The sequence below is a fragment of the Lutra lutra genome, chromosome 7 (assembly GCF_902655055.1).
Source record: "Lutra lutra chromosome 7, mLutLut1.2, whole genome shotgun sequence".
NCBI classification, from domain to species: domain Eukaryota; kingdom Metazoa; phylum Chordata; class Mammalia; order Carnivora; family Mustelidae; genus Lutra; species Lutra lutra.
In genome coordinates this window covers 134328317-134341962 of record NC_062284.1, presented here as the reverse complement: position 1 = coordinate 134341962, position 13646 = coordinate 134328317, and the positions used below count along the sequence as shown (strand labels likewise).

The 13646-nt window shown below is 53.1% G+C and overlaps 1 protein-coding gene across 1 annotated transcript in view; it reads right to left on the bottom strand.

Moving 5' to 3' along the window:
- Window positions 1-658: 658 nt before the first annotated feature.
- Window positions 659-13646, bottom strand: part of DPF3 (double PHD fingers 3) — a 172565-nt gene continuing 159577 nt past the window's right edge. The window contains exons 10-11 of the mRNA XM_047736071.1: window positions 10894-10975; window positions 659-10343 (exon numbers count right to left, since the gene is read on the bottom strand). Coding sequence (XP_047592027.1) covers window positions 10273-10343; window positions 10894-10975 — 153 coding nt within the window. The 3' untranslated portion in view covers window positions 659-10272. The remainder of the gene's footprint in view (window positions 10344-10893; window positions 10976-13646) is intronic.

Here is a 13646-nt window from a genome sequence, read left to right as displayed (position 1 = left end):
CTTAGCACCCCCCTGGCCGCATGGTCCCGGTTCCCACTGTTCCTTTAAGGCGGTTGCTAAGCAGGCTGGGGAGACTCAGATGTGTCTTCTGCAAAGCCTCCTGCTCCTTGCTCAAGGCAGCCATCTCACTGCCTTTTATGGAAGGTGGTTTCTGACCTGAGAGGGGAGGAGCAATGACTCAGCGGGCTTCTAGATGGGTCCTGAGCCTGAGGTCTCTTTCCCCCACCGAGTTCCCCCATCTCAGCCGTGAGTCATCTCAGAATCATGCACCTCCCCTCCCCCAGAATTCCAGGGGGTTCTCTTCAGAATGCCCTGGCCTCTCATGGGGGTCTCCTCCTCCGGGAAGCTCTAGGTGCCTGCTGTACCCACGATAGCTGCAGGGACTGAGGCTTCCCAGGAGCTTGGGGAGGGGTGTTAGAAGTCCCGCACCAGCAACAACTGACACCCGGACTGGGAGTCTCCTCGCAAACATGGAAGCACCAGGGTTTCTGTGGAGCCTGACACGCAAGCACACGCGCACTGCGTGCACACATGTAGTCCCACTGTGTACCCCAGCGTGAAAGAGCCCTACTGTCACAGGATCCTTGTGTTTCCAGTTGATTTTTTGAAGACTGGGGTAGGGAATGGGTAAGAGAGGGAAATAACCAAAAGTTCCCAAGCATTTTAAAGCCTTTTATTTGTTTACACATTCTCTAAATTGCAGACAAAAGAGATTTGCTACATAGGTCATCAACACGGCTAACCAACCACAGAACAAGATACTAACCACAGCAAAGAAGGGACGGGGCCCCTGACTCAGTCCTTGTGAGCGTGCAAGGGCTCCGCAGATGGGCTGGGATGCCCAGGGCTCCCCAAGACAGAGACTGCTTGATGCCTACATTATGTTGGCTCCTGGTCTTGACGTCTCCAAGGCCCTCCTGCCAGAACCCAGTCAGGACAGGGGCAAAGGCAGGCAGAGAGGAAGGGGTCCTGGGTCCTGGGCAGCCCCTCCAGGCAGCCTTCCCGAACAAAGCAGTTGCCTCGGCTTCCAGGTGGGCCTAAAAATTGGGATGTGGGCTCTTTCCAACCTGGAGATCCTCCTGGAGACTTGCACAGCACACCAGCTCTCGGGGAAGTCACAGAACCCGCGTGGCCCCTTCAGACAGTGGGAGATGGGGCACGGCCTCACCTCCCATACTGAAACACGAGAGCTCGTGATACATCCCACAGAGAGGGCAGAAACATCACAGCACCCTCCACTTCGGGAGCCATGGGAGAAAGGAGACTTGACACGGGAGAAAGGAGCACCCCAGAAGACGGGGGCAGAGCGGGGCACACACCTACACACTGAGAGTGTATCACATCACACCTGGAAGAGTCGGGGGGGCGGGGCAGAGCTGGGGGCAGGGTTGGGGGCCTCTGTTTGTTTGCCTGTTGTGCTGGTTGCTTTTGAGAGGAACCAATGGGGACCTCATCTTCAGACCATTCTGTACAGCTTCCTAAGCCTGGAGCCCTTCTCTCTAGTCTCATGAAAGCTGTGCCAGCCTCCGTCCTGGACACCGTCCAATGTGCCCGAGCCGCTCAAGGCAAAAACCCTAAGTTGTCCAGTCAGCAGGAGTTAACATGGTGTGGTACCCAAGGTCCGATGGGGAGGGAGTCCAAGGGGGCATAAAAGCAAGACCCCCCCGTTACAAGCATGTCCATCGCCAAGGCCAGCTCTCTCAGCCATTCTGTTATGACTGAGAGTTTCAGAGCGAGCTGGGGCGGGGTGGGGGTGGGCTGAGAGAGTACACGAGACAAGAAAGCACTCTGGAAAGATGGGGATTACTGTTGGAAGGGTTTCCCTCTCTTGTGCCCACACCTGGAAGCAAGTGACCCCGAGTTGGCATAGCGTCTGCGGGTCTAGAGATATCATGGAGACCTAGCAATGGGAGATCGCTGGAATGTTTCCAGGGCTACCCTTTCTGAATACAGCCAAAGCCATCTGGGGGCAGTAAATTCTCGAGGCTGCACGGCCCCCAGGATCTATTCTCCAGCTGAGACAGAGCAGGGAAGACTAAGTCCTTCCCAGACTTCTCCAACTCTGAGCCCAGCCCAAGGGCTTCCGCACCCTTCCTGGAACCTACACAGGCATGAGCTCCCTCACTAGGCCCCTGGACAGGCAGCTTCTTCTAAAGGACCCCTTCATCCTTTCTACCCTAGCCAGCCCACAACTCCAGGCCTCGTATGCTCTGGCCGCCCTCACCAGAGCCTCCAGAACCAGCCTCCACCTGAGGAGAAACAAGGTGAGGCATCAGGGAACTAGAAGAAGAAAAGGAATTTCTTTTGGCTTCTGGGAAGAGATGCTCCATTTCTTGGCTCTCAAAAGGGAATGTTCTCAAAACTGGGCTTTAAAACTGCCCTCAGCCTAAACACATGGGGTGGGGGGAGCAGACCTACCTGAGGACTGGCTTTTGCCCCAGTGCATCGTGTCCCGTGAACAGGCCAGTCTCTCCTTCCGGTGTCAATTTCCTCATCAGTCCAGTGGGTCAGCATCAGGCCGGGAGGGGGCTGAGCAGGCTGTGTTCTCAGCCTGAGAGTCTACTTGGGTGGAGGTGGGAGGGGAGACCGTCTCGGGACTCAGAGCTGTCCTGCTCCCAGGTCCTTCCCTGTGGAGCTGAGGGGGCCAGTGGGCTCAGAGTCTGAAGCCGGCTGCCGGGGAGTGGTGCTGCCTGTCTGGCCTGGACGGGACCCAGGTCAGATGACTCTCCCCTCTGTCACCAGCATGAGAGACCAGGTCAGTCGGGGTCATTCAAAAGAAGCTCAGTTCAAAAGAACCGAAGGCTTTCACATGGGCAGTGGGTCAAAGCCCAGAATGCATTTCAGGTTCTCAAATACTTTAAAACCAGTCCTGCGGCCAAGCATCATGAAAGCCTTATGTCCCCGAGTCTCTCACAGAAATCAGCAAAATTCTGCCTTGCTCAGAGCCACATGCTGTCCAGGGACCCTAAAGGGCCTTCCCGCAGCCTCCCCAGCAGAGAAACTGAAGGCTGCTTTAGGCCCACTGGGCACTAACACCCACCCCGGGGCAGATACCTGCCCCACCCCAGCCCGGGCACCCCGCTTGAAAGCAAGCTCGGTGTGACTGCTTCAGGGAGCAGTGAGAAGCTGCAGTCTGGCTGTCACATGTGCAGAGAAAAGATGGAACAAATGGCTTATTCCTGATGCTGTCAATTCGGACAACAGGGAGTCTACTGAGGCGTGATCCCATGAGCACCTGGCCCAAGGTGGGCGTGGGAAGATTCCTGGAAACCCCTCCTCACGCCAAGCCTCTCCCCCCAAGCCCACCTCCTGCTGCCCTTGCCAGCACCACACAGGAGACCGAGACAGGCTGGTGGGGTCTCCATGGGAGTCCACCCAGACTGAGCATGACGCCCCCGTCCCACCATTCCCCACTCTGCTCTTCCGAGTGGCGATGGGACAAGACTGTCAGGTGAGTCACTTTCCAGCTCTGGTCAGGCCCTGCCCATCACGCCTCTCTGCCCACCACCCCGGGAGTCTAAACCAGCATTTGGAGGCACAGCCTCTGTTTCCTTGGGCCACTCGGCAGCACTCCAACCCAGGTGCCTTCATCATTGCTGAAATGCATGGTAAAGACGGTCGCCTTCCAAAGGCAGCCAGAGCTTGGGCCGACGGATACAAGCAACTGGGCTGGGGTCAACTGTGTTCTTCCCACCCAACCTCCAGAGGGTGGAAACAAACAGATACCTGAGCCTGCTCTTCTACCCGGGAGCACACATGAACGCAAAAGGAGAGACCTAGAAACATGGAGGCCTTCCCGGCTGATCTGTTACCTGACAGGCGGTCAGAAAGCCATGGGAGACTGTGATTTGGGAATGGAAAAGCAGGCTGAAGGCTGGGCCAGGATGTGATTTCTTTTCCCAGCCCCCAGGGGACCTAGTGTGTTGCTCTGCACGTAGTGGGTGCCCTGCCAAGCGTTTCAGTGAGTACCAGGCTGCCCAGCAACCGCTCATGGAGGGCAAGAAATGTGCTCATTTTCCTTCAGAACAAAAATGCCCTGTGGGCCAACGTGGCAGATAAACAGTGAGGAACTCAGGTGGACCTTTCTCTCATTTTCCCAACCAAAGGCACAAACGCTCCCTAAGCCTCTGACCGTTTCCTACCACAGCGCGACTCCCCTGCTTTCCCAAATGTCCCAGGGACCAGATGCATCTGGAAGCTGGGGCTCTCTGCCTCCCTAGCCCCCTCTCTGGCCACCTGCTCCCACCTCCTCTGCTCTGAGCTAACCATTCTACAGTTTCATTCTCTCACTCACATATTATCTAGCAACGTTTCCTTCTTTTTTCTCAAGTACCCAATTTAGACCTCTTCACTACATGTTGAAAATGTGCAGGGAGTATATTTTCTTTTTCTTTCGTGCCCGCCAGCGTCCCGCCCTTCGGCATCTAGCGTGGCAGGAGGGAAGGGAGGGGCAGCTGCAAGAAAGGAGTGGGAGGGCCAAGTAAGAGGAGAACCAAGGTCTCAGGTGGGGGGGGGGGACACGAGAGGGCAAAGTCAATAAGAACCACAATCCCAATTCCAGCCATAAAATCTGCGTGTCCCTTTGACAGCAGAACTGAGACTTCTGCTTCCAAGTTCGCGATAATTGCCAAACACCTTCCCCCCAAAGAAGCAGAAGTGAGGGAAGAGGGTGAGGAGAGGGTGCATCAGGGGTCCTCCAAGCATAAGGCTCTCAGTACAAGTCCCAGAGGTGTGCAGGGGCTGGAGCCTGGGGTGGGCCTGGCTGCACCTCAGGGAAAGACCCCCTGTGACAAGCAGTTCTCCCTCTCATCCTGGAGCAATGCAGAAGGTTCACTTTAGTTTGTCAAGCTCTGTGTGTGTGTGTGTGTGTCCCCATTTTCATCATCAATATTGGTAACATTGATGGAAATAACAGAGATGCAAAGAGGCAGGAACAGGATGCAGTGGGCGTGAATATAACCTGGAGAGGAGGCTGAGGGGAAACACAGGGACTTGGGGGCCTCCCCCAAGTCCTGCAGGGACCACTTCCCTTTCCCCTCTTCCCCCCATGGTGCACATATGTGCCAGATTGGGTCGGTGCTGCCCTCAATGGCCACTTTGCTCGTTGCCTGGGCTAGAGGTCATTATTGGTATTTATATCTCTGTCGAAGAGGGTTCTGGCTGCCTGCCAGTCCCTGTTCCTGCCTTCCTCTGGCCTGCCCTGGGAAATGTCACCATCAGCACAAATGCTTCCTTCTCTTGGTGGGGCCAAAGAGGGGGAAACCCTGGAATGACCCTCTTTCAAGGCACTGGAGCAAAGAAAGGAAAGGAGTTGGGAACAAAGAGACTGACTAAGGGGCATTCCTATACCCTCTGACCCCTGTTATCCACGCCCCCCCCCACAGCCGCATAGGATCCTGGGGAGTCACGCCAGGTCTCAGCCATCAGCAGAGACACAGCCAAGCCTCACTCAGAGCCCAAACAGAACATTCCCTGGGAATCCACCCACTTCCAGATCCTTCCCCTCACACAGGGAGCCCCCTGTTCATTCTACGAAGCCAGTTGGAGGAGGATGGGGCAAGGCCCAGACCCCTCCCCATCACCATTTCCTGGAGGTGCTTCCTTTGGGCCTCTCTCCTCAGCAGTCTGGGCTGGAAGCATGGAGAGGGGGCCACACAGCCAGGCCTTCCTAGGAGCAGCTGCTGAGATGCTCAAAGAAAGCCCTCAGTGCGTCTGTCTGGGGGCTCTGCTCATCCTCCCACATTCAAGGCACCGAGCAGTCAGCAGCGCTCTGCCTCCCCCCACACACCCTCTAGTTATTTAACTCTGGGACTTCTAAGTGCAAATCAGGTTTCCGGGCCCTCCTCAAGTGCCCTCCCCACCTTCTCTTCATTTTGCTTTGCCTGACATGAAAGACGAAAGACCTTTGACGTTCCCCCTCTCCTTCCTCTGGGCCCCCCTTCCTCCCTCCCTCCTGCAAAATAATGAACCCACTACAGGTGACACCAACGCACAGCTCCGAAAAGGAGCCAGCTGTGGCGTGCTGGGTGTCTTCGCTAGGTGTCTGAGCGTAGCTCTGGCCCAGGGAGCCAACATCTCATGTCCTGAGGAGGGACCTGTCCTGGGGATGGTCAGGGAGTGAGAGAGGAGGGGAGGCTGCTATCCCCCCCTTGTAGCCTAGCTTGACAACCAGTCTAGGGACAGGGAATGTGGTCCGTGGGGCTCTCGGCCCTCCCCCCAACCACAGACCCAGTGAGGAAACCAGAGGCCCCTCTTCTCTGAATCTAAAGCTGAAGTTGCCAGTAATCTTTCTTCAAGAACACGGGTATGTCTCCTAAACTTGCCCCAATAGGAAAAGTAATAATAATCATCTCATTTTTCTTCCTTAATGATCTGAGCTCTTCAAGGGGAGGGCCGTAAGGAATCATTCTGCTGTGTTCAATGAAGAGAGCCTAAAATGCACCACGAGCGGAACTCTCTAGGGTATCGTGAAACCATCACAGTGAAATCTAAGCCCGAAACTTTCAACCCATTACCTTCTCCAGGTCTGGAGGACTCTGGCCTCCCTTGCACCCACCCACGGCTCACCACCCTAGTTCCAGTCTCACATCTGAGCATAGCCCCAGGAAGCAGCTGCTCCTCGAGGCCTGCCTCGACTTCCCACCAGGCCCTGGGGCGCTGACAGCAACAGGGGTGCCGTGGGACCCTGGGGCTCCTGCTCTAGGTGCTAGGCGTCCATGTGGGGTTCAGAAGGAAAACAGAATGTCAATCTCCTAGCAGAGGCCTTGCCTGGAGAGCCTCACAAGGTTGCCAGCACTGGATTTGCTGCAGGAGCAAAAAAGAAGTGTCTCGAAAAAAGAGGGTTTCCACTTCTGGCGCAGATCCACCCCCTCTCTGGCCAGGTGAAGCCACAATATCGGGGTGCAGAGCAAAGTCTCCCTGGCTGTTCCAGGGATTCTAGCTGGCAGCAAGAGTGTCATTATCTCCCATTGGTGGCCTCTCTATCCAGTGGCAAGAGACACCCAAGTGTGGGGGCCTCCATCAGGACAGGCCCCGGGGCCAGACCTTCACCAGCCCTAGTGCTCATCCCGGCAACAACCCTGCTGGACAGGCCACATCTCCCTGCCTCACAGACATGGAAAAGGAGTCCCAGAATTTGCCCAAGGTCAACCAGCTAGAAATGTAGCAGAGCTGGGCTTTACACCAAAGTTTCTAAGTGAATGTTACACTGAACTAAATCATAGTCCTCTCCAGAAGTTGGCTCCCCAGTCTAGGTGGTGATGATCTTGTAGAAGGGATTGCCCCAAGTATCTTCATTCTGAAATCCCCAACCCCAGGGTAGATTCCTCACCTCCCACCAACAGCAAACCCATGCACGGGTCCTTGTTGCAGCTTTGGCTTACTGCCTCTGACCACAGGCCGCCCAGCCCCTAAAACATAAGCCCATTTGGGTCAAAAGGGAGATTCTGGTTATAAGTTCAAGGTTATCTTTTCAAGGTTAGATAACCTTGGCTAATTCACACAAGAAGGGGACATAGAAATATTAGGGATTCCTCCCTGGAAAGCCCTGCTTTCCAGTGGTTGTTTATATAACATTAAGCTTTTTCAGTCTCCCAGTGTCACTGTGGAACAGACAGGACAAGGGTTATTATCTCTGTTTTATAGGTGGGGCGAACTGAGGTTCAGAGACGCTAAGTGACTTGCCCGAGGTCACTTTGTTACTGAATAGCAAAGGCAAAACCAAAACCCTGATCATCCATGTGCACCCCATGATTCTAGCTCGTTCTCTGGGGGTCAGAGAAAGACCGATCTGAAGTTTACCATCATTTTCTTGGTCTCAATACAGAAAGTGATAAATGTGACTCTAGAGATTTTGTCTGCTTGCTGTACCCCGAAAGTGTCGTCCCATAAGCTGGCCTTGCTATCCCCACTTTCCAGATGGGGAAACTGAGACCTCAAAGAGGAAGAGGCTGCACCGATCCCACAGGGAATGCAACTGGGAAGGGAACTCTGGACCCTCTTAACACCCATTCTAGGGCCCTGAGCTCCCTCCCTGACCCCACTGTGGGTTACAGCACCCTCCCTTGCAAGACTCAATCCCCCCTTGTGGAACGCATGTGCACACCCTCCAAAGAGGGTTTGTCAAGTAGGAGGGCCCCAATTTGGGGTTTCAGACTTCCTTTTTTAACCTTTAAGCCATTGTGGCATTTGGGAACATTCTGGTAACTTTTTCTCTAAAATTAAGTCAAAGTGATTTTCAAAACCAACAATCAGCCTTTGTGGACACCCCACTTTGGGTTTTGTGGGAAGACAGAGAGCCAGAGCAGTCGGGAGAGGACATCCGCTCCTCTGATGTGACACTTCTGGGGAACAGATGATAAGACGGCACGGCAGCTCCCCAAACCCTCCCTGCACCTCCAGAATCCAAAGCAGCCTCCCCAGCCAGCAGGGGGAAGGGCGTATCATAGGAGCAGGATGAAAATCCCATCTGGACAGGGCCCTTCAAACCAGCCTGTTATGTATGCACGTAGCTCACTCGCAGGCCACGGGCCCCTACAGGAGACTGACCCCACGGGTTGCTCTGCAAGGGCCTGGGTGAGACCAGCCCCACTCAGCTCCATGACAGGCTGCCCTGAGGCCACTGGCTGAGAGCAGTGAGCCTAGGAGGGGGCTCTTGCCAAGTCATGGAGCGAACCCCACAGCCGGGCAGAAGTGGCCCAACGAGCCTCTGAGTCTCCAGGGCCTTCCTCAGGAGCTGGAGGACTAAAAATAACCTCGGCCTTTGTTGGGAGCAGCCGGGCCACGGAGATGGAGCTGATTTCAAGGAAGCGGAGCATGCGCGAGGGTCCCGCTTACCAAGACCTGCCCTTTGGGCAAATGATTTTTCCAGAAACGTGTCAGTTACTGTGTGCTGCTGCCGTGGCCATTGCCTCTGAGATTCAAAGACAGCCTGAGCCGCTCCGGCCCTCAGGGCTGACTTCCAACACAGGCTTCTCAGAAGCTCAGCCTCCCACCTCTTTCTTCTCAAAACATTTTTTTTTCTTTTTTTTGGAAAACAAGAGTCCAGCACATACTGGGGAGCTTAGGGGGCAAGAGCAGCCCTCCAGCTGAGGAGTGTGCGTCACTGCCGCCGTGATCATAAAGAATCCCCCCACCCTGGTTATTTGTTGAGGTGACAATCATCTCGACCCCATCCTCAAATCCCCAGAGTCGGGTGACAGTGGCAGTTGGGTAACAGTTGGCAGACAGTGGCAAACACACACCGTGTAGAAGGAAGAAATTACTTGGGGAAAGGACTTTGTGGTGCCACATCAATACTGACGGGTTTTGCAAAGCTGCGTCCTTTGTGCCAACATTCGGATTCTGGACTGGGCAGTCTTTACCCACTTTCCTGGTTCTTGAGTCCCGCTGGGAAATTTCCAGACCCAGGCTGGCGGGGAGGCAGAGCCCTAGCATCTTCCCCGGCCACAGGCTGTGCCTTATCTCACTTCAAGGACACCCCACCTCTGAAGGTCAAGGAACCACAAAGCCCCCCCGGATGGATAACAAATACTGACTGGCTGTGGCAGGGCCTCTGAATTTTCTTCCCAACATTTCCACCCACCCCTCAGCACTTCTCCTTCCCTCTCCAGCCCCGTCAAGAGACCATCCTGGGTGTAGACATCACGAGGTATCTGGGTGGGGCTTGGGGGGTCGGGGGAGGGCAGAAAACCTCTTTTCTTCTTCACAGAGACCGAGGAACAAAGAGGGATTTTCATCATCAAGATGGCCTCCTGACTCCAAGTCTGGAAGTTTCCAGGGAGGCTTGTAATAAATAACAACTTCTCCACAGCCTTTTGTTCCTTTGCTGAGTTCAGGATAAAGAGCTGAAGCAGGAGGTGGGAGGCTGTGTGAAGATTTCTTGGAACACAATAGATAGAAAACACCAGACTACACGTGAGGGACCGATCGGTGGTCACAAAACAGCTTCCCTTAAAATGGGAACCAGTGAGAGGGCTGCAGGGCCGGGGGCAACGTGAGGGGGTCCCACAGGGCCGGGGCTAGGGGTGTTCTTCAAAAGTGCGACATCCTTCCGGTGGAAACGAGGAGGGGCTGGCCGAAACGCTGGAACCTGTGTGTAGGAGGTAAGCAGACACCTCACCCTCTCAGTGCCGCACGTCCAAGCCCTCTGTGACCACGGGTCTTCCTTACAGTTGGTCTCTCTGGATATTTGGGAATGGGGGCTTGATCCGGTTTGAAGTGGGCTCCGCCTGTGCCTCTCCAGCAGCAGGTCATGGTCTGGGACCTGGGGCCCTAGGCTTGGCAGCCGAAGGCTGAGGCTTTCTCTTTGAGCAGTTCCCAACACAGGTGGCAGCTCCAGCTTCCTACAAGAGACGAGAGGCCCTGGTCACCAGCGGCCCCTCTCCCGCCCTGAGGCCCCACCCCTTGGCCCTGACGCCTGCAAGCCTCGTTGCTCTTTCCACTTTCCCAGTTCAGAGACCAAGGCCCAGTCCTCAACGTGGGCTGGAGGCTGTAACTCGGCAGAGGGTAAGGGCCGCTCAGAAAACACTTAGGTGCTCGGAGGCCATCAGCTGAACTGTTGTGAAGACCCTCCTTCCCGGTCGGGGGCTCTCCAGCAACAACACCAGGCCTGAGCCTGTCCCCCTAGAAGCTCACAGCCGCCCTCCCAGCACCACCACTTCAGCCACACGTCCAGGAACATTTCCTCAGCCCCAAGCTGGAGTTCTGGGGGGTGGAACCGTGCCTCCGTTTCCTCATCTGTCAACTGGTGGCAGTCCTACATGCCTCACTGGACTGTGATGATTGAATGAGACAAGACACGGAAAGGCCTTAGCACAAGGCCCACGCCATAGTGAGGGCTCCCTAAGTGGTAGGAGTAGCGGTTGTTGCTACTGTCGACCTCGTCATCGTTACCTTCTGGGGGCTCAGCCACAGGGGGATTTAAACAGTACATGTGATAGCCACGGTCACAGTCATCGCAGAAGAGGAGCTGGTCCTGGTGGAAGACAGAGCAGGTAGAGGGGAGGAGAGAGAGAGTGAATATTCCTCCAGACTGCTCCATGCAGACCCATCTCTCTGAGTGCCCCTTTCCAGGCCCCAGTTGAGGTCTTCACTGCCCCCCGAATATGCTCGGTGCTTTGCCCACACCTGGAAATCCCCCTGCCTCCCCAACTATGCCAACCATACTCCCGCTTTAGGGTTCTGCTCAAATCATGCCTCCTCCAAGAAGCCTGCCTTGACTACCACCTTACATTCGAGTTTAAAGAGATTCCTTATTCTTCTGGACTCCTGTAGCCAATAACTCTGTTTCCATAAAGTCTATTTGCTTCTACGTTCCCCATAAGGATTGTCTAGTACACAGAAAATACTTCAAATGTTTGCAAATTTTAGCTGAATTCTTCTTAACCTCACACTTTCCATCTGTGAAAAGGGCAACAGCCATCCTTGATGGTAACATCCGTGACACCTCAGAACCTTTTCAGGGTTTCATTACGCAAATATAGAGAAATGCACGCAATGCAATGCCACCTTTCAGATCCCCAGAGCCTCCTCAGGGGCTGGAGGCTGGAGCCCAGGTGAGAACAGGACCCCCTAGCATGGTATTTAACTTCAAAGGATGCAGTCTGCACCTTCACTCCCCAAGTTCCCTGGGGATAGATGCTCTCCCAGTCCCTGACACCTGCTCTTCTAGACCATTCCCTACCTACCCTTCAAGTCTTCCAGCTCCTCCATCCTACAGAGATGTCCCTAATCTAGCTCAAATGGAAGTTCTCTCACCCCTCTTGCATCCCCATAGTCCTCCCTCTTTCTTATGACATTTAATTGCGTTTTCCTTCATGGCACAAAGCCTGGCATGTGGTAGACGTCTACGCAGGAAGGTTTTCTTGAATAGTTCTTTTGGAATATGCCTCCTTCGCCTACTCCTTTATGGATTGTAAGGCCTTTGGGGCAGAACCTTGTCTTAATTCATTTCCACATCTCCTTCAGAACTGGCACACAGTAGCTACGTGTTTGTGATCTGCTCCCCATTATCCAGGTTCAGTTCCGCTCTATTCTTTGGACCTGCTTGAATGGCTTATAAGATGTTTGCAAAACTAAGTTTTGCATCAAATCTCATCTTGACTCCCCTCAGCACAATGATCCTGGAAAATTCGATATTGAAGTTGGAAACCCCGCAAGCAAGCAATAAGGCAGGAGATATCATGAAAGACTTTTTTTATCACACTAACACCTTTCAAGAGGGCAATGGGAAGCTTTTAAAGAGTTAGCAACAGAGGAGTGACTGGTCACACATGGAATTTAGAAAGATCTCCCCAGCTGCTGTGTAAGAATAGATACCTGGGTGGAGGAGGTTGGTTCTAGAGGCTGGAAAACCACTTAGAATGCTACTGCCATCATCCAGGTAAGAGGCAATGGTGGCCTGAATTAGGATTGTGGCATGGGGGAAAGACAAGGGTCTTGTTCCCATTTGAAAGTTATTGATTAGATGATGGCAAAGAAATCAAGAATGTCTCCTAGGTTGTGGCTTGTTCAGCAAGCCAGATGATACAGCTACCCATTGAGATGTGAGCAGAAGAGTAGATTCATGGGAGCCAGAAGGCAACCTAAGCTAGAGACATGTTCTGCACATTCACAGATCGTGCAATGGAGATGCCATGGAGGCACCTGGACATCAGGAAAGATGCTTGACCATGAGATATGGATTTGGGAATCATTGGTGATTAGATGATAATGGAGGTCCTAAGAGAGGAAGCCCAGAGTATGTCACAGATGTCCTTGAACTTGAGCTCATGGAGGGATGTCCATGACCTTCTTGAAATCATATGCACAACTTCCTGTATAGGTACAAATGTACATTTTTCTGAGAAGAGTAAGTCCATAGCTTTCATTGAAACTTCTGAAAAATCAAAGACTCAAAACCATTACTGAGATAAAGGCCAAAATACAGACCCTGAGAACACCAACCTTGAGGGACAGGCAGAGAAAAAAGAGACTAAGACACACGCTCCAAGAGGTAGGATGAAAACCAGGACAGTGTGGTTTACTCCAAAAAAAATTTACACCATTGTCTTGGTGCTGAAGTAAGCTATATTACAGTATAATTTAGGAATAATTCAAGGAGGAATAAGTTAGGATGGGAACAGAAAATAGGGAGAGACTTGTCAGAAAGAGTATTACTAAAGTCTTAAAGACACATAACTCCTAATAAAGTGCTGATACAAGAAATATGAGAAGGTAGAATACCCTGGATCAGATTTTCCCAAAGGGAAACCAGGCGTCTGTGGATTTAAATACATTTTTCATGGGCTGATTGTTGTCTAGCACCACATTCTCTTCTTTCTCATGTGCTTTTTAAGATAACTGCCTGTCAAAACCACCCATATCAGCCAGTTCATGCTAACCCCAATGAAAAACATAATTTAAATGCCTCCTAACTCCCAAGTCCCCAAGAACCAGTTCCAGCAGAATGACTACAGTTCCAGTAGAATGGGAACCCCATTCTGGTCTGTGCAGGGTAAATCTCTGACTATGTGAGAGGAACCCTACTGCCCGAGCAGCCTCACCCCTTGAATCCTCCCCTAACACCTCTGCCAAGTCAATGAAAACTCTCTGTATTGATACTATTTGTAAAGCCAAAGACCATAACCAACCCAAATGTCTATCAG